The 20,056-nt window shown below is 39.4% G+C and overlaps 3 protein-coding genes across 3 annotated transcripts; 1 reads left to right on the top strand and 2 right to left on the bottom strand.

The window, feature by feature from the left end:
- Positions 1-17: 17 nt before the first annotated feature.
- On the bottom strand, positions 18-8,627 carry LOC122401735. The gene is made up of 3 exons (XM_043404068.1): positions 8,269-8,627; positions 1,579-1,723; positions 18-1,504 (listed from the first exon to the last, which is right to left on the bottom strand). The coding sequence occupies exons 1-3, from the start codon at positions 8,312-8,314 to the stop codon at positions 1,342-1,344; spliced, it is 354 nt and encodes a 117-aa protein (XP_043260003.1). The 5' UTR covers positions 8,315-8,627; the 3' UTR covers positions 18-1,341.
- An 819-nt stretch (positions 8,628-9,446) lies between these two features.
- LOC122401730 (protein singles bar) lies at positions 9,447-11,606 on the bottom strand. Its single transcript, XM_043404062.1, has 4 exons — positions 11,454-11,606; positions 9,991-10,173; positions 9,772-9,912; positions 9,447-9,634 (listed from the first exon to the last, which is right to left on the bottom strand). The coding sequence occupies exons 1-4, from the start codon at positions 11,604-11,606 to the stop codon at positions 9,557-9,559; spliced, it is 555 nt and encodes a 184-aa protein (XP_043259997.1). The 3' UTR covers positions 9,447-9,556.
- A 3,803-nt stretch (positions 11,607-15,409) lies between these two features.
- Positions 15,410-19,345, top strand: LOC122401681 (membrane-associated protein Hem). The gene is made up of 2 exons (XM_043403961.1): positions 15,410-15,497; positions 15,575-19,345. The coding sequence occupies exon 2, from the start codon at positions 15,711-15,713 to the stop codon at positions 19,077-19,079; it is 3,369 nt and encodes a 1,122-aa protein (XP_043259896.1). The 5' UTR covers positions 15,410-15,497; positions 15,575-15,710; the 3' UTR covers positions 19,080-19,345.
- The last annotated feature ends 711 nt before the right edge of the window (positions 19,346-20,056 follow it).

The raw sequence follows: 20,056 nt of genomic DNA, 5'->3' as shown, positions 1-20,056 counted from the left end.
CGTGATCTATCAATTGAGACCAATTTAATATCAATAAAAAATCAGCACAAGAGGGACAAGATGTTTCGCATTTCCTAAAATTAAGTAATTAACTTGTGATCCATGTGTAATATAATGTTTCATAGCCGAACAAAGGTACAACGAAGCGAAGCCTCTCATGGACGAAGATGCAGTAAAGTAACAGAGAAGGAAACCACGCAGTCTTTTCGTCCATTTGCAAGTTAAATGTTTCAGCCTCGTCATAAATCGTTTTTACCAAAACATTCCACGTTTCGCGTGAAATTTCATACGAATCTGTTTCTTTTTTTTATGGACTTTTATCTGTACACTAATATATTTACAGAGATGATTAAATTTGCGTCACGCGGCATAATTTTCCCCCCTTATCCCTGTTTGGTCCGAATCGGTGGAAAACGATCACGTGCATGGTGATTTAATCTTTCAGACAATGACGTCTTTGCATTCGGGACAAAACGATTACATGAAAGGTGATAAAAACCTTTTACTTTCAGACAATACCTCTTATAACATAGATATGTATATATATGTATATACACTTTTACTTATACGTATATTCGTCCAGAAATAATATAAATTATCAATTCGGAAATACGTCGAGCGTCGAATCGTTCGGTCACCATGCACGCGCGGCGTGGAACGATCGCGCCATTAACGTCAGCATTTTTATCGAACATCGTAATCGCCAATTCGTTGGCGAAACGTCGACGTTCACGCACTCTTTATTGAAAGATGCCCGATGAAGTCGATGGCTCGTTGGAACGTTACATTACCATTTGCTAATCGTTACAAGGCCGAAGGAACGACTAGACTAGACATTGTAACCTCGGCACTGTCTCAATCGCGATCGCGATAAAACGCGCGCATAGATCGTTCGGTGTTTGCGCGAAAAAAAAACAAACATGAAATTTCTCGATTCCCGACGAAACATACCTTCGTACACGTTTACACACATACCATATACGCACTCACTCGTTCGTAGTTCGTAAATTAATATCGGATTTGAGCAAACATTGAGCTCGCGTGATCTTGAGCCGCAGAAATTCTCTCCCACGAAGGAGAGTTCCTTAAATACGATCGATGCGATCGAGAGGTTCTTTTTTTATAACGAATAGATAAATAACGATATATAAATCACAGTTACGGGAATAATGTTAACGTCTGCTCGAAAAACTTCGCGGCGGAATCAAGACTATCGTTGTTATGACACTTGATATTTTTCGCGTATCCTTAAAATAAATAGCGATTTAATTCGTACAATTCGCTCCGCCGATTTCGTAGTATCGTCTGATAATCACTGCACTCCAGATCGAAGTGAGGGTGTCAAACGACGGCGTCCCTCGTTCGAAATCCAGAGTCGCTGGTACCGCTCGGACACATATCCGCGGCTAAAGCCTTCACATCGTCCTTCATGCTTCGTTTTATGCGGGATATCGGCGGCATTCTCAATTTAAGCTTTTTTTTCTTAAGCAGGGCGTCCTTTTTCCTGAAACGAGACAGAACGATCGATGCTTGCCTCCTACGCACGGTTTTATCGAAAGTACTCGACAGTTTATTTACTGGTGCTTGCAGTCGATGAAGATCCCCATCGAAAATAGTATCACTATAGCGACTATGATACCAACCACGACCACTACCAGCGTCACTATCGCGTCCTCTTCTTCGGGAGTCAAAGGCTCCTCTGTCGTCGACCACGACACTTCGCCTGAAACACGAATCACTTGTTTAGCCATCGACTAGTTTGTAAAACAGCGTCTTTAGCTTTAAACGAGCTTTAAAGCCTCGAGAGTAAAGGGCAAGGTTCAGCAATAAGATAGCTATTTTTAAATCCGACCCTGAGCAAAGTTATTTCCCGAATTTCTGAACGCCTCAGCAGTTCAAATATTTGTCGAATTAAATTCAAATATTACTCGAATATGTAGAAGGAAATAGTTGTTTTTTTCGAACAAAAAATTGTGAATGTTATAAAGGTTTGAAGAGTAAGACGATGTACAAGAAAAGAAGGTATAACCAGTATGGTTGCAGTGAGTGCCAAATTTTAAACTTCGTTTTCCAGGGCGATGGAAGGGATAACTCAAATAACATTCGAATAGTACAATTGATTCCATCTTTGGAGATCACTTTCTTGTTCAGTATGTCTATATTTGGAATTAGAACAATACTTTTACCTTTATTATTGGGATGCTATAGCACCGACCATAATTAAGTCAAGGTATTTTTTGTTTTTGATTTATGGCAAAACGTGTATACCATTTAAGAGAAACGCAATTTGTATTCGTTATGCATCCGAAATTCAGCAAAATTGGAAATGTTGCTCCAAATAGTATCCGATTCGGCAACAAGGAAATAAGTCTACAACGAATAGAATCAGTTCAAGAGAGCGTGAAGCGTATCTTCTGTCCAAGGACCGAAAAATTTCCGTGCTTATTTCGTAACAATCGTTCGACTTATGTAAACCCGCGGTTAACGACCCAACGGTGCCACGGGACTGAATTTCTGCATCGCGCGTGTTTGGAAACGCAACGCTGACGCGCGTCGTTTCTGCGCCATCGACGTGCCATCGAGAACAGGATACGAGGATGAAAAATTCGGTCGTTTCGGCACGATTGACGTCATCGTGCGGCTTCCGTTCATCGCGAGAACTTCTGGGTGACGTTTCTTGGGCCACGTACGCCACCTTGGTGATGTCACGCGGCCTTATGGCGCGGAGAGTTGAGGGACCCGGTACATTTACGAATATTCAACCCCTGGTTTGCCATTTTAATTAAGTTCTCAGCACAGATGGACGAAGATAAAAGATAAACGAGCGGTATCTGTTTATCGTAGAACGAAACGCCATTTATTTTTATACCGATAGAAATCTCAAAAAAAAGAAATAAGTAGTTATTTCAGTCTCGGTTAAAAACTTCTTAAGGTATAACGTTTCTATAAGTATGTGATCGTTTTCAAATATTATAAATTATATTAAATAAAAACACATAACGTTATGCGATCGTATACAGGTTAAGAAAAATTATTTCGATGTAATAAGGCACAATAGATAGTAAAACTATTACATAAGAACGTAGCTAGTATACATTATTAAGTATGAAAATCTATATTATAGTATTATAAAATTCTTTCCCTCCTTTTTTAAAATGTATTTATTGTATGTTAAATTATATGTATATTACGTGCATTTGCAACAACACTTTATTCTAACCGCCTCACCCAGAAAGAGCAGGTAAACAACCATTCTTTCGAACAGGTATAAGGCTATCCTTACGGTGACCGTTACTCGAATTACTGCCTCAATCCTGCTGGCGATTCGTAGGCGTCGAAATTTTCGATGGGCAGGAATTCATACAGAAAAATACTTTTACAGTACATAAACATAAAAACACTCGTTGAAAAGGCAATTAGAATAATGTGTTGTTACAAATGCACACGACATGCATACAATTGAATATATAATAAATACATTTAAAAAAAGGAAGGAAAGAAAACAATAATAGAAGAAAAGAGGACCCACAGCACTTTCTTGGTATGCCAGATGAACAGGTGTTTGGATAAACGACCGTTATACTTTGTAAAGAATGATCGTATAAGTTACAAAGCTAACAAGACAATCAAACAATGATGCTACCTCCAGCGCCTCCAGGCATTTAACTTCCTAACAAGAAAATTGTGATTGATGCTATCAAAAGCCTTATAGAAGTCAGTGTGTACTGTATCCACTTAGTGGCCATTATCCACCTTCTGCGACAAATAATAATAATAACAAAAATACGTCTGTACTAGTACACGCGTGTTAATATTTAAATAGTATTAATACAACGATGATTGTCAAAGTCGAATTTTCAAAAGTGAAGTTTTCAAGCTGAAATCTTTACTGTGATTTGTCTACACGACGACGAAGAAAATTGTGTACATAAATAATTATTAAAAAAGAATTTGATGTATATTTCAACAGCGTATAACGTGTTCGAAGGTTGTCGCTGAATGGAAGTTGCCTTGCCCTACGAGAAACGCACCAGCAAAGGACTGCGTGGCTGACGTAACGTCAGGGATCAATTGCAGGAGTGCGAAGCAGCCTTATGAAATTACGAAGAAAATTCCTTTCCTTCGGTACAGTCTTGAGACGGTGACTAGTTTACAAATGCGATACCATACGATCGTAATCGCTCGTTGTAGCCTGTGCATTGCAGAAGAAAATAAGCGGCGAAAGGCTTCGATCAAAGTACAATTTATCCAATGCGGAAGGTTTGTGGTGGAAAAATGAAATCCACTTGGTTCGCAGCCTTCTACGAGCAAACATTTTTATTCGCTTTTCTGATCGATTAGGTCAAAGTCTAGGAATCAAAAGATATTCTAGTCTTCGTTAAGAATAAAGCAGTTGCTCGTTTTCCTTCAAAGTTTCTTACGAGAATATCTACAATTTGCCGAGGAAAAGAAAAAGAAACTGTTATACAGGGGGAAGATGATTCTTTATTAAAAAAGAAGGAAATGTTTTTATTTTATTTTATTTTCAGTTTAGTTGTCAAGATAATCGAATTTGACAATTCAATCCGTTGGTATGCAATTACGAATAAAATATGATTCACCAAGCGAGGTACAATGTCCAAAGTGTTTGTAAACAATGTTTACGCGATATTCGAGGAAGAACAAAATGATGAATTTTGTTTATTATTAATTACAATGTTTCTAAAACGAATTGACTCGCTCCTCGTATGAATATCCGTGCTTGTTTAATTACAGATGCATGAGTTCTAGGTAACGCGTTTTCGTTTCCCAAGTTTTCCAATGTATGATTAATTCGTATCAATTGGTCTTAACTCTCAATGTCTTCGTTATAAACTTTTTCCCTGATACGATGACCCCACAAATAAAAACCCATGACCCATCTAACATTGATAATTTTCATTCCGTACGTTTCTTACCACACTGGCAAAGTACGATGGAAAATTATTCCTTATCGTCTAGCAACATTTAATAATGTTGATAGTTCTTTGTGTAAAATATATAAATAAGATTCCTCGGTTAAAGTGTGAATGTTCAAACTCGATTATCTCGACAACTGTACGGAAAATGAAAATATTCTTTTCGATTTTTCTTATTTTTTCCCGTCCGCTCGTACGTATTATTTAGCTACACCTTATAGTAAACTAAAGATGTATTCAGCGTAAAGTTCAACGAAGAAGAAAATTGTGAAAGGGTTACTTTAAGTGTGTAAGAAACGTTGATTCGCAATGTGTGTGTATTCGTAGATGAAAATTGTTCACTTTTGCTCATTCGGAGTAAAAATAATTTGTCGATTCTACGATAATTTTGTATAATTTTTGTTGATATCTTTGTTGCATCAAGTTCAGAGACAAAGCATTGAATATTGAACATTTTTAATTATTCTTAGAATAAGATAATTATTCCTAGATTGTTAAAGTAATGAGCTTCTTATCTTGCGGTGGACTTTCTTTTGACGCAATATGAAAGTAATGCATTCACCGGGAAAAGGTACAACCCGCGTTTAACGCTCCACAATATTAGAAAATCAGTGACTCTATACGAGAGGCGTATTCGGCGTAGATATCGTTTCCAAAGATAAGTGACGACAATCGTATAATTAACGAAACATAACGCAGTATATTTTTACATGAGCTATTGATTTTACGCGATTTCTTTGTTTCGGAATACACGTTTTAATAGTGTGATTGACACAGAAACGTCAATGGAATCATGATAATCATCTAAAACCACGCGTGACTTTGAAACCACGTATTCATTATCTGCATTGTTGAAGTAGAGCTTAATCCTACGATTAACAAATATCAATTGGAATTGTATGACGTACAAACAATCTGTTTACTGCATCTATTTTATAATTTCTCACGTCAGAGTGGACACCTTTCGATTTCACGTTCCGTTCGTAGCGTTTATCGATGGCCCATAAAGATAAACACAATCTATAAATGGTATATATAATTAATAACAAAAAATAAAAAAAAGTTTATATCGCGATTATTCGTCCAACTTTCCACGATCCAACAACATTGTAAAGTAAAGCAATCAAGGAGCAAAAGTGAACTAAAATTAACCACTTGGATCAACAAAAAAGTGTAATGTATTCGTTTATTAAGACTACATACAGAATTCAAAGTAAATATCATTAAAAAGCGAAAATCGTTAAGAAATTTGCATATTGTCTTTAATGGGATACTCGAGGTTATTTATCTTTTACAAGGGGCCGAGTATCTGGTCGATTTTAGCCAATTGAATTGGATTTCTGAAAAGAAAAAAATGTTTAATCGGTATGGAAATGCCGCGTAGAAAATACGTGTAAATGGGCCACTGCTGAATACTCTTTCATCGCGCGGGGATAGCTGTTCGGTATTCAGATTCTTTGAATAATTGAAACTTCGCGGAGAGAGCACTTTATCGAAGACCGGGCATTAAGCTCTTATCGGCCACTCTTTTGTATTTCTCTCTAAGATGCACCTTTGTTTCGTCCACGGATTGTTCTTAACTTCGACGACGACCAAGAACAATGCTTTTCGTTCAAACGATAGAGCGCCTCGAACAGATATCGTGTCGCATAACCGGCATACCTGTCATTAGGCGCGGATGGCCTGGTAGCGAACGCAAAGATTTCATCGACACTTGAGCGCCTCCTTCCACGTACGCGACTATATTCCGCGTTTTAGGTCCCGGTTGTTTGCCTCGAGCAAACATTTAACTAGCCTATTGCCAAGAAATCTGCTAATTGCCCCTCCGTTTCGAGCAAATCAGTGCTTGCGTTTACAGTTCTATGCGTGAGTTTCTGTCCAAAAATAGAAATTCACCGGCCTAGTGTCAAAAGTGAAATCGTATCGTTGCCGATTGCAACCGGTGACCAGAGAAAGTACCGTTTTTTGCCTTGCCCTGTTCTTGCGAGTCTTTATCGCTACGCGAAGAAAAGAGACCACAAAAACGTCGACGCTTTTTGCGCGAACTTGTATCCTTTTGCGTTGCTTCGAGCGGATAACTCGCAGCCTTTATGAGCAGTGATTGTACCAGGGAATCCCATCTCGAGAATCTCTTAGGTTCAGTAAGAAATCTTTTATACGAAATACGAAATTTAGATTCGAGTCAAAATGGAATTAAATTAAGTTAAGAAAATGCTAACCACGTGGTTTGGATTAACATCGGTAGGAAGGGAACGTTTCTTTTTCATTTACTTTGATCAAAAATACAAAGGTTTATTGTTATACACAGATCGGTACCAATATTATTATATTTGTGGAAGAACTCTTGTAAATACGTCGTACCATAAACAAAGACTGTTACACATGTTTAGAAAATAGTTGCTGACTCTTCTTATACATATGTGCTTCAAAGTTAATCAATGCAATTCGGGAAAGTCGATGCGACGTTTGACGATCTTAGAAATAAAAAGGGAATCAGCACGTACTCTTCTAATCTCCAACGTACGCAAACTTGAATCACGTTGAATCATACTCGTTTACAAAATTATTTATACTGCTCGAACTCTTCGTTGTTCGTAACATTCGTTCGTAATTTGTACTGGAATGTGAAAATAAGAATCTTTTTGAAAATATTCGAGATTCGTAAACCGGGAGTTTGGAAGTTCCCGTGTGCACGGAAAAAATTGAAAATCACGACAAAACACAGTCACTGGTGTCTAGCAGCTATTCGATACGCCACACACTGTGCAACGTGTGTACACACAACAGAAGAAAGGAAGTAGCGTTCGCGTCTAGACACCTGTTGAGTCTCGCGCAAGACTCGTAACAAACGCATCAGAGAAACGCGCGACGAGGCTTCCTCGAAATACCTTTTGGGGTGAAATCTGCGAACTCTGTTTCGATCAGACTTTGTTACAATTAATCCTTTGCAATCGAGAAACGTAACACAGGCGAACGAGTTTTAGAAAAGGGAAAGAAACTATTTTTTAACTTAATTCACTCGGGAAGAAATGCTTCACACGCACCGCAATTTTCATCGAAACCCGTAAATCGTATACTTAGATTGTCTGACAATACCGGCAACGTTAGATTCGAAAACCTCGGACTCGTGTCTTTTCAGAATTCGTTACGAAACTTACCGTATAATCGCACTTATTTGTCCGTCGCGTGCTGTTATTAAAAGTTTTTTTTTTTTATTAAAAATGCCTTTTCGCGCAACGCGTTCGAATTTCAAGTTTCTACTCTCGAGTTCGAAGTATTTTGGCAACGATTGATCGCGAGGGGTTAATAGTCGAGACGCGAAAGAAATTACCTTTCGTCGTGAGAACAAGGCTGTCGTTGATGCTCCTGATGCGCATGTTCGTGATCGAGTTCTCCTCGTGTGTTGGTTCACCTCAGACGCGCGGAGCGTTCGAAATCGTCGGCGAATCGACCGGTTCGAGATCCCGAAGTAAACTGTCGGCCACATGCCTCGAGTCATGCGATATGCTCGGTGAGGCCTCTGCGAGAGCAACGGAAACCGAACAAGCGCGGGACGAGGATGGACATTCAAGATTGAAAGAGCAAGAGAGAGAGGACAAGCTACGCTTCACGGATCGCGGGACGAGGAAAGCGGGGCAGAGAGGAAAGAGAAACCTCACGGACTCCATCGAAGAGTCCGTGAGGACCGACGTGTAACTTCCATTCACTGTCCCGGGAACCACGTATAACCTGGTACGCATTGAAACGACCTGCACGGTTTTTGTACAGTCTTCGTCAAAATTACGGTAACGTCTCGCTCGATAGAAAAGATAGGGCAAAATTCATATTCGAACGACGAGTCAAAATGATAAACGTCACGAATTCCTCTTGTATAATCTTATATTATACTGTTAGCGTTGTTTACATTTCGTATATAATTCTGAAGACCCTCTCTGCTTAAAAGTATTAAAAAACAACGTGTAAATATAAATTGGCTAATATAAAAATTACTAGTTCGAATTATCGATCGAATAAAAATGAACGTCACGAATAAATGTTATCCGTTGGTTAATGGTTATCTTATTTTGCTTCTGTCTACTCGAGAGGCACGGACTTTGAAATTTTAACGAACTGTACTAATCGTTCCATTCCCTTTCGAGCAGATCTTACGACACTGATTTATTTGTGTTTACATCGTTGAGAAACCTATATCTACATTCGAGGCACACATCCTTCCGTAAACGTCGTTTTTTTCTTTCAATTTTGCGACGAAGAAAACGGAGATTTCGTATCCGGAGAACGGGACGGCGGAACAGGTGGCACGCCACTTTGCCAATTTCGAAGAATCTCTGGAATTTTGCATGTTCCAGGACACCTCACGGTAACAGTCGAAGTTTCGATACCCAATTAATGACGCATATCGCGTTGTAAAGGATAAGGAATTTATTGATTTATTTATTTTCGTTACGAAGGCGTCGTTTATAATGAATTATAACCTGTCGTTAGTCATCGTCGATTGTGTGTCGCGCGACCAAGAAATTAAATACGTTATGTACTGCATTATTCACTTACTTCGTGTACTTCTCCTTGCATCTGCTTAAATCGCCCTCCAAACGTTTTCGCAGACCTGAAATTTCGATTCATCTTCCGGTTCTGTAATGCACGTAGGAGAAGTACGCGTCCGCCCCGTGTAACACTCCAACGAATCCGCTCATCATCTGCGAATACAGGATAGAGTGTACAAGCAAGAAATAATGTATGCATATGCACAGAGATAAATTATTCGTCCTTCGTCCGAGGAGGATGGATAAATTCCTATCGTTCGACTAGAAATTTAACGAGTAACTGTACGTACATAGGCGGCTGTCATTGCAGGATATACATCAAAACCTGGTCTTAAGTGATATTCCGGTAAGAGGAAAATCTTTGTGGAGAACGCCAAATACGATGCCGAACTCAAGTACAAGAACGATGCTAAAGCGTTGAACATCATTTCCTGGAACGTTTACAACACGAAATTCACAAAGGATCGCACGTGCGTCAATCGACATTAATGGCGGACAGTTCTACGTACGAAAAGCGACGATCTGATTAATTTGTACGATTTTTCAGATACGATGTAGCAGGCCAGCAACACCGCCGACGTCAGGAAACAAGCCGAAGACGTGGTCAGAGATCCTTCGAAAGCCGAGCCGATCGTTGTGCTGTGCCTCAAACCGTAGTTAATTAACAAGCTCTGTATCAAGCCACTGATTACCTGCAAAACGCATACACGCTATCGATTGTCGTTGCTAAATATTTTTCAACCGTCTCTCCTACAGGGAATACAAGCAATGAATTTTTATCTACAGCGAGGGTAAATTATAGTACTTTATATTTAAATTACAGCACTTCAGAAATGGATTCTATACGAGAAAACAATAAGTTCGTATATTAATGTTTCGTATTTGACCTTGTTTTCGAGTTATAGCGAGTTGGAATAGTTCTTTCGAAAGATGATACTAACTCAGTATCTGAATCTTGTATTTTAATTTTGTACACACTTTCTGTGAACATTACTAGGTGTCAGATTATCGAAATACGTCGAGTGTGACAGTGAAAAGTCGAGTCAACAAATGGCGGAGACAAAGCTTGAGTATGGGTTTATTGTTATAAATAATACCTTGACAAACAGAGAGGATAAGACAATCGATGGTAGAATGTCTCCAAGGCTAATGTTCAAATGCAAGGAGGTTCTTGACCACCTATTGCGAAGATCAGTGAATGGGGTCAAATGGGACACGTGTTTATATGAACTTTTGTCATTGTTTTCTTATGTAGAATCCATCACTGAAAATTGTAAAGAATACGTTTCATATACTTTTGACATACAGGATGTTTCAAAATGATGCGCAAGTCTGATACGAGCAAATTCGTCTGGTGCTAACAGAAATGACGAAATTCTCCAAATCCAAATGTTTTGAAGCGCGAGAACGTCATGGCACTATTTACGTCCCAGACAGCTGATCGCGCAGCTGCATACACACGCACTTATGCACGAGAGTCTCCTATTTATGACGTTCTCGTACGCAAAACCTTTATCTTCGCGTGTAAACTGCACGTATCCAAAAATAAAAGTTTTAGATTGTAAAATGAATTTAACGCACCAAGGACTTTTCGCTTTCTACGAGCATAAAGAGTTTGTATAGTTTCGCTTATCCCACAATTTGGAGCCAGAGACCGTTTAAGTCTCAAAGAGTACGGACTTACAAAGTATTGTTGCTTTAATACAGATTCCTCGGAACTGATTATGAGACGAGTTATCTTTTTGTTCCACTTATTTTAAATAGAATAAATATACTTTGGAGTTTAACACGGGACTTGGATTGAAACAGAGAACTAAGCAATTATGCGAGGGGTGCTATTCTCTTGTTCCACACAGTGGTACGAAAGCGATGCGTTAAAAGGTATTGTGACGCGTTCGTCTCTGTTAATTTAATCATTCGGGACGAAGCGTGAGTCAACCGGACATGGAAAGGGATAACAGACCGAACGTACCGCTTCGCAGAGCTTCAGAATTCCGGGCGTAGTCTTGAGGAATTCCACGTGTATGCACGTGCAACATCTGCAAAAGCAACACCCGATACCTCCGGCGGCATGGGTGCTGGCGGATGACATCCTGATCATCGGACCAGTTCCGTTTCTGCCCATATCGATCTTTGTTCGACGATCTGTTTACCAGTCTAGCCGTGAATTGTTTGATCTCGACGTTTAGTTGCACCCGATGTTCGATAAACTTCGATGCTGTTCGTCGAAGGTTTCGCGACAGTATCCGTTATCAAATCGTGGGTTTACGCAATTAATAAGTTCATTGAACTGTCTCGTCTACGCCCGGACCCTTAATTCGATCGCTCTAATTGGTTAAACGGCGATTCATTTGCATCGTTACGGACTGTGAGCCAAATGGATCGACTCCATGATCTTTAGCCAGACTGGAGAACACGGATTCTCACTCGTGACCCGACGAACGAGCAATTTTTCCGTGCGTCGAGGGAAACACAACCGTGTACGCGAACGTTTCTTAACAAACTGAGGGTGTTTTACCAGTTGATCCAGAACGTTTAAATGTCGTCGAACCCCCCGCGTTGCATTCAACGCGAGGGATATAGATGTCTATTTCTGGCACGTGCCGAGCCAAAACGAATATATGGCCGTCTGCACGGTCGCCGTGCAGGAAATTAAAAAAAAAAGACCCAAACGGAAATCTCTGTCGGCGAAGAGGGTTCCAAGAACGCCGGTAATCATGATCGAACCGCGATTGACTCCTCGCTGAGGAGAACGCCGCAACAGTGGAGCGATTCTAAGCCAAACACAGGAAGAATTATGTTAGTTACAAGTATAATTTTGCCTAAAACACTCATGCGTCACAAGATCGACTAGATAATAGAATTAACTGTCGATGTGCGGGCGTGCCATTTTCCCACCCTCGCGATACCCTTCAAAAAAGTTTCATATAAGGACCTCTCCATTCGTCCTCAACAGCAAAATGTCAAAATTGATCAAGAAATAGTTTCTATTGCTGTTGTTACAAGACACTCTGAAAGTTTGAATAGTAAAATATTACACGTAATAGATATGTATGTTTATCTAGGAGATTATACTTAGAAGACTGGTATTTTAATTGATCAAAGACAAACTTCCATTGAATTGTCTACTTCAACATATACATTGCGGACACTATGATATTTATTCTGTCAAACTCGTAAATACATAGGTTTGATTTGAATTATTTCAAGATGGTGAAAACTGACCGCCATTCATGAGAAGAGACAGTGATGCCAGATTGAGCACTGGGTGCACTACTCACACATGCCAGATCACGAGTACGTGAGCTCGTGGAGTTTCGGAAAGTCGACAAAGGCAAACTGACGCATGCCCTCTTTCTCAATTCTCCGAAGCTGTCCGAAGTAATTTCGGACCGCCTCGTGGGAGTCGAGAGAGAAAGGCTCACATTTGCCTTCTCGCTCTTGAACAACTGAAATTCGACCTCACGTCAATGGCATACGATTCCAAGTCTCGACTGCCCAGATATTTTTTATTTTCTGACCTACGTATGTAGACGAACATAAGCAAGATACTATAATGAAAAAAATTTTGTGAAATTTTTCTTACGGAAATACTCGTTTTAAGACGCCCTGATCATATTTGAATTATTGAAAAAAAATAAATTCATTTATATTATTCCTATGTATGAGCGTACATATGTATATCATTTCAGATATCACTTCTGATACATCTAGCAACTTATAACCATTACTGCTGGCTACTGCCAGCCTCTCGCAGCCTCTGCTGGCTTCTGCTGGCCTCTGCTAACCTCTGCCAACATGTGCGGGCTTCTGCCTGCCTCTGCTGGCCCCTGAAGACCACTGCTGACCACACCTGATACTTCCGACAACGTATAACGATTACTACTGGTTACTGCCAGCCTCTGTTGGTCTCTCCTGACCTCCGCTTATATTTCTGACGACGTATAACAATTACGACTGACTTCTACCAACCTCCGCTGGCCTCCGCTGACCACTGCTGACCACCCCTGATGCTTCCGATAACGTATAACGATTACTACTTGCTACTGCTTGCCTCTGCAAGCCTCTGCTGTCCCCTGCTGACCCCTGCTGACCCCTGCTGACCACTGCTGACCCTTGTTAACAACTTCTGCCATGATATATATGTATTAAAACATTGTATAATGTAAATATATGGCAATAAATGATATAATTACAAAGAATTCTATGTGTTCTCATCATTTTTTACCTTTCTTTTCCTCTCCAAATCATTACCTTAGTTATAAGACTCCCTGAAACTCCTTGGTTTCCCTGAACCCACTAGGAAGTCCTGAAACTCAGGACTTTTTTAAAAATTCAAGGGTTCCAAGAATTTTCGGCGTTTCCAAGAAATTCCAGGACTTCCCAGTTGTTTCAGGACTTTCCAGTTGTTTCAGGACTTCCAAAGGTATTCCAAAATTCCAAGGAGGTTCAGGGCTTCCCAGTTGTTTCAGGACTTTCCAGCTGTTTCGGGACTTTCCAGTTGTTTCAGGACTTTTTGACGAAAAAAATGAATTCTCGATTTTGCCAACAGGTACGAGAGTGACGGTTAAAGAAAAAAAATTTAAAAGTTAATTTTTTATTTTGGCAGCAAGTACGAGAGCTGGACACTTTGGGAATCCAATTTTAACCGGAAAAACGATCTCTTAAAACTAAGGCAATGATTTGGAGAGGAAAAGAAAGGTAAAAATGATGAGAACACATAGAATTCTGTTAAATTATATCATTTATTGCCATAGATTTACATTATACAAGGTTTGAATACTTATACATCATGTCAGAAGTTGATAACAGTCAGCAGTGGTTAGCAGTGGTCGGCAGGGGCCAACAGAGGTCAGCAGAGGGATGTAGAGGCATGCAGAGACCAGTAGTAACAAGTAGTAATAGTTATACGTTGTCAGAAGCATCAGGGGTGGTCAGCAGTGGCCAGCAGTAACAAGTAGTAATAGTTATACGTTGTCAGAAGCATCAGGGGTGGTCAGCAGAGGCCAGCGGAGGCTAGCCGTGAACAGCAGAGTCCAGCAGTGGTAAGCAGTGACAAGCAGCGGCAAGCAGTAACCAGTCGTAATCGTTATACGTTGTCAGAAGTATCAGGTGTGGTCAGCAGTGGTCAGCAGGGGCCAGCAGAGGCAGGCAGAAGCCCGCACATGTTGGCAGAGGTTAGCAGAGGCCAGCAGAAGCCAGCAGAGGCTGCGAGAGGCTGGCAGTAGCCAGCAGTAATTGTTATACGTTGCCAGATGTAGCAGATGTGATATCTGAAATGATATACATGTGCCCGCTCATATATAAGAAAAATTTCACAAAATTTTGTTCATTATATTATCTTGCTTATGTTCGTCTACATACATAGGTCGGAAAATAAAAAATACCTGGCCAGTCGAGACTTGGAATCGTATGCCGTGTGACGTGAGGTCGAATTTTAGTTGTTCAAGTGCGAGAAGGCAAATGAGCCTTTCTCTCTCGACTCCCACGAGACGGTCCGAAATTACTTCGGGCAGCTTCGGAGAATCGAGAAAGGGGGCATGCGTCAGTTTGTCTTTGTCGACTCTCCGAAACTCTACGAGCTCACGTACGCGTGATCTGGCATAGTGTGAGTAGTGCACCCGGTGCTCAATCTGGCATCACTGGTGTAAGGTCTATTCGTATACCTTGTCTATGGTAGAAATAAAATCGATATATTATAATAAGTTTTTTCAATTTAATTTGTATATTTTGAATTGATATAAATAAATGTAATAATTTATTTAATATTTCAAGTAAGTAATTAACTATGGTGTCAAGTATTAAGCATGACCAATCACAATTAACAACGAGGTTCATGGTTCTCTAACTTGAAGTACTCCCTTTAATCGTTAAAAATGTTAGTTGTCTAGCAAGTATTGGCAACATTGTGATGTAACGTTTAAAAGAGTTGCACTTCACGTGGTATTTGACATACACAGAAATTTCGTTCTATGATGTGTCATAGTTTTATATTAAACATGTAACAGTACAAAAGGTAAGACATACTATGCAAACACCTGCATACTAATTTGTTATGAATGAATATGACGATTATGCAAATTTCTTTTGTAGGAAAAGAAAAGTCGTTCTATTTTAGGCGCATCCGGTGAAGGTGAATTACCCCCAGGGGTGGGGTCTCCTGTCATTTATACCAAAGAAGCGGTTGAGTTATGTCAATCACGTAAGAAACAATATTCAATAATAAATCATGGCACGACCTATTGTACCTAGTCAACAAAAGTTGGCTGAGAAACTGACTATTCTAAATGATAGAGGTATTGGAATGTTAACTCGCATTTACAATATAAAAAAGGCGTGCGGCGATGCAAAATCGAAACCTAGTTTTCTTTCTGATAAAACTTTAGAATCGTCTATTAAGACAATTGTTAGAAAGTTTCCTAACATTGACATTAAAGGTCTTCAAACGATTACAAATCTTCGCAATGAGATTATTAAATCACTGTCTTTATACTATTACACTTTTGTCGACCTGCTCGATTTCAAAGACAATGTCTGTGAACTTTTAACTACAATGGATGCTTGTGGGGTACACATGGACATTACGATAAATTTTGATTTGACCAAAGGTTATTTGGATCTTGTTGTGACTTATGTCAGTTTGATGATACTGTTGTCGCAAGTGGAAGATCGTAAAGCAGTCCTAGGCTTATTTAATGCAGCTCACGAGATGGTACATAACCAATCTGATCCTAGTTTTCCTCGTTTGGGACAAATGATTATGGATTACGATGCGCCATTAAAAAAACTTTCGGAAGAGTTTGTTCCACATTCTAAATTGTTGAAGAATGCTCTTACTTCTTTGTGGCCTATTTATCCTGGAAGAAATTTATCTGCTGACACATGGAGGGCTGATCAAAAACTCAGTCTTGTCGGCAGCCCTGGAAAAATACTTAAAGCAGCAGCAACAGATACTATGTCTTGTGAAACTTTAAGTTTGGATAGGATAGAAAGATGGGTTATATTAGGATTTACGCTATGTCATTCGTTCTTGAGTCAAGAACAGCCTAGTAAACTTTGGACCACAGCATTGGAGTCAGGTTGGGTTTTAGCTTTGTTTAGAGACGAAGTGATTTATATACATCAGTATATACAAATATTTTTCGAAAGTATAAAAGGATACAGTAAAAGAGTATCCGAAGTGAAAGAGTGTTATAATCAAGCGGTACAAAAAGCTGGCTACAGACATAGAGAAAGAAGAAAGTTTTTGAGAACAGCATTGAAAGAATTAGGTTTAATTTTAACTGACCAACCTGGTCTTCTGGGACCAAAAGCGCTGTTGGTTTTAATGGGACTCTCTCACGCAAGAGACGAAGTTCTATGGCTTTTAAGACACGGTGTTAATCCACCGACACAAGGAAAAGGCAAAGGAAGGGGCGGAGAAGATTTAGTGGATCGTCAGTTACCCGAATTATTATTTCATTGCGAAGAACTAAGAGCATTAGTGAAAAAATACTCCCAGGTTTTACAGAGGTATTACGTGCAGTTTTTATCAGGATTCGATGCTCCTGCTTTAGATCAAATGATACAGAATCTCCCGGTTTGTCCCGAGGATGAAGGAGCAATTCTTAGCGACATGTGTTCAAAGATAGCTAGTCTAACAGTGAAACAGGTCGAAGATAACGAACTTTTTGATTTTCGTGCTTTTAGATTGGATTGGTTTCGATTGCAAGCTTACATGTCGATTGCAAAGTGTAATATGAATTTAGCTGATAATAGAGAATTAGCATCATTTATGGATACAGTAGTATTTCATACTAAGATGGTAGATAATTTAGATGAAATGTTAGTTGAAACATCCGACTTGTCCATCTTTTGCTTCTACAGTAAAGTGTTCGAAGACCAGTTTCACATGTGCTTAGAATTTCCTGCTCAAAATAGATATATCGTCGCTTTCCCTTTAATATGCAGCCATTTTCAAAGCTGCACGCACGAGCTGTGCCCGGAAGAACGTCATCATATTCGAGAAAGAAGTCTATCGGTTGTCAATATGTTCTTGGATGAGATGGCTAAAGAGGCCAAGAATATTATTACGACTATATGCGATGAACAGTGCAATATGAGCGACAAACTGTTGCCAAAACATTGCGCTCTGTTAATCTCGCAAGTGGTGAACCGTAAAAAGAAAGACAAAAATAAAAAAAATATGTATGAAATTCATAAACCGGGTATAGAAAGTTACCGAAAAACCAGAGAAGAACTTACAACGATGGACAAACTTCACATGGCGTTAACGGAGCTATGCTACGCTATTAATTACTGTCCCACTATTAACGTATGGGAATATACCTTTGCACCAAGAGAGTACTTGCATCAGCATCTAGAATCAAGATTTGCAAGGGCGCTTGTTGGAATGGTCATGTACAATCCAGATACCAGCGAAATCGCGAAACCGTCGGAACTCTTTGTTAGCGTCAGATCTTATATGAATGTTCTACAGACAGTTGAAAATTACGTGCACATAGATATTACTCGCGTATTTAATAACGCCCTCCTTCAGCAAACGCAAGAGTTGGACAGTCACGGCGATAAAACCATCGCTGCATTGTACACGCAATGGTATTCGGACGTTTTATTAAGACGCGTCAGCGCCGGGAATATTTGTTATTCCGGTAATCAAAGAGCATTCGTCAGTTTGTCGGTAGAGGGTGCAATACCTTTCAACGCGGAAGAATTTTCTGACATTAACGAATTGAGAGCGTTGGCCGAACTCATCGGGCCGTACGGGATGAAAATGTTAAACGAGAACTTGATGTGGCACATAGCAAGCCAAGTCCAACAGCTGAAAAAATTAGTCTCTGGTAACAAAGACGTTCTCATTTCCTTGAGGACAAACTTTGATAAGCCGGAAGTGATGAAGGAGCAGTTCAAAAGGTTGCAGCAAGTAGATAATGTACTACAACGAGTTACAATTATAGGTGTAATTCTAAGTTTTCGACAGTTGGCGCAGTCAGCGTTGGTCGATGTCTTGGAGGAACGAATACCGTTTCTTTTGAGCTCGATTTTAGATTTCAGACACCATTTACCGTCTGGCGATCCCATGCGCGTCGTTTCGGAAATGACGTCGGCAGCGGGTTTGACCTGCAAAGTTGACCCGACGTTAACGGCAGCGCTGAGGAGCCAAAAATCCGAAGTGGACGAAGACGAGCATTTGCTCGTTTGTTTGTTAATGGTCTTCGTGGCTGTTTCGATACCAAAATTGGCTCGGAACGAGAACTCCTTTTATCGAGCGTCTCTCGAAGGGCACTCGAATAACATACATTGCATGGCGACCGCGATAAACAATATCTTCGGTGCATTGTTTACTATCTGCGGCCAAAACGATATAGAGGATAGAATGAAAGAATTCCTAGCTTTGGCGTCGTCCAGCTTGCTCAAACTAGGTCAAGAAGCGGACAAAGAGGCAATCAAAAACAGAGAATCTGTGTACCTTCTGTTGGACCAGATAGTCCAAGAGTCGCCGTTTTTAACAATGGATTTGTTAGAAAGCTGTTTCCCGTATGCATTAATACGCAACGCTTATCACGACGTGTATAAGCTCGAGCATTCACAGCCATAAAAGCATTGATAAAAAAAAAGATGTGTGTGTATTTTCAGCTTGCCGCTCAGGGCTACTTTTTTACGTCCACTTTTACCGGATTTCATTTGAAAAAAATGCATTTTGTATAGAGCAGTACTTTTATTTCATATTTGATACCTGGCTTAGGATACGCTATAACATACAAATAATACGTTCTTTTTCAGTATTCCGTTACATGTCGTCTGTGCGTAAGGAATGTTTTATATTACAGGTGAAGTTTAAAATGCTGCCTGTCTAAGAATCGAAATACATACGTACCATATAGTAGATAATCTCTCTATCTGCTACATTTTCTAATGTATAATTGTAACTTTTACAATAGTTTATAAAATAAATACAATTATCTATAAATTGTGGTTTTATTTCCAGACGATTTCATTTTTCATTTAATTTCGATAGATATATCTTGAAATATCGTGTTCGTGTTTTTATAGCACGTTCATTAATACAGAAAGGAAAGGAGTTTAGTTGAACTAATTTTATTTTATTTTCTATTTAGTAGCAAACCTCGTTTTTTCAATAAAATGTATTATAAAACTGTAAATATATTTTTTAGTATTATCTGAAGTGCAAAGTATTGTTTTTAAATTTGATACTTTCGATCCTCGGGGACCAATATGGCGGCTAACGAGTTGAAAATGTTACTCTGTAATTAGACTATTTTTTACGCGAGTCTGTTACCTATCTGGGATAAAGAAAAGACATTTTATAAGGTATATGTTTTATTTGGGATTGAACGAGCATCACGATCGCATAAATGTAAAATGTATGCTTTATTTACTTCTTTACAATGTTTTTGTTTTTTCTCTTTAATCACATTAACATAACACAAGAGATTCACAATCATATTCCTTTTTATTTATAATATTCTTAAAACACTCGCCGCGTTCTAAACATTTGAGAAAAAGAGAGAGTGGTGGTCTGAAGCTACGTTCAGGCGATTGGTCAGTATCATG

Source organism: Colletes gigas, unplaced genomic scaffold (genome assembly GCF_013123115.1).
Source record: "Colletes gigas isolate AHSC1104 unplaced genomic scaffold, ASM1312311v1 Colletes_gigas_Sc00027, whole genome shotgun sequence".
NCBI lineage: Eukaryota > Metazoa > Arthropoda > Insecta > Hymenoptera > Colletidae > Colletes > Colletes gigas.
This window is presented reverse-complemented; position numbering and strand designations above follow the sequence as displayed.

What these genes read in the sequence shown, in the direction of transcription:
- LOC122401681 (XM_043403961.1), top strand. Translation starts at nt 15,711, where the DNA reads ATGGCACGACCTATTGTACCTAGTCAACAAAAGTTGGCTGAGAAACTG.
- LOC122401735 (XM_043404068.1), bottom strand. Translation starts at nt 8,314, where the DNA reads ATGCGCATCAGGAGCATCAACGACAGCCTTGTTCTCACGACGAAAG. An exon ending in CCTTGTTCTCACGACGAAAG is followed by an intron (nt 1,724 to 8,268) that starts GTAATTTCTTTC and finishes TTCGTGTTTCAG; the next exon opens with GCGAAGTGTCGTGGTCGACG. An exon ending in TTCATCGACTGCAAGCACCA is followed by an intron (nt 1,505 to 1,578) that starts GTAAATAAACTG and finishes GTCTCGTTTCAG; the next exon opens with GAAAAAGGACGCCCTGCTTA.
- LOC122401730 (XM_043404062.1), bottom strand. Translation starts at nt 11,606, where the DNA reads ATGGGCAGAAACGGAACTGGTCCGATGATCAGGATGTCATCCGCCAGC. An exon ending in TTCTGAAGCTCTGCGAAGCG is followed by an intron (nt 10,174 to 11,453) that starts GTACGTTCGGTC and finishes TGCGTTTTGCAG; the next exon opens with GTAATCAGTGGCTTGATACA. An exon ending in CTGCAATGACAGCCGCCTAT is followed by an intron (nt 9,635 to 9,771) that starts GTACGTACAGTT and finishes CTGTATTCGCAG; the next exon opens with ATGATGAGCGGATTCGTTGG.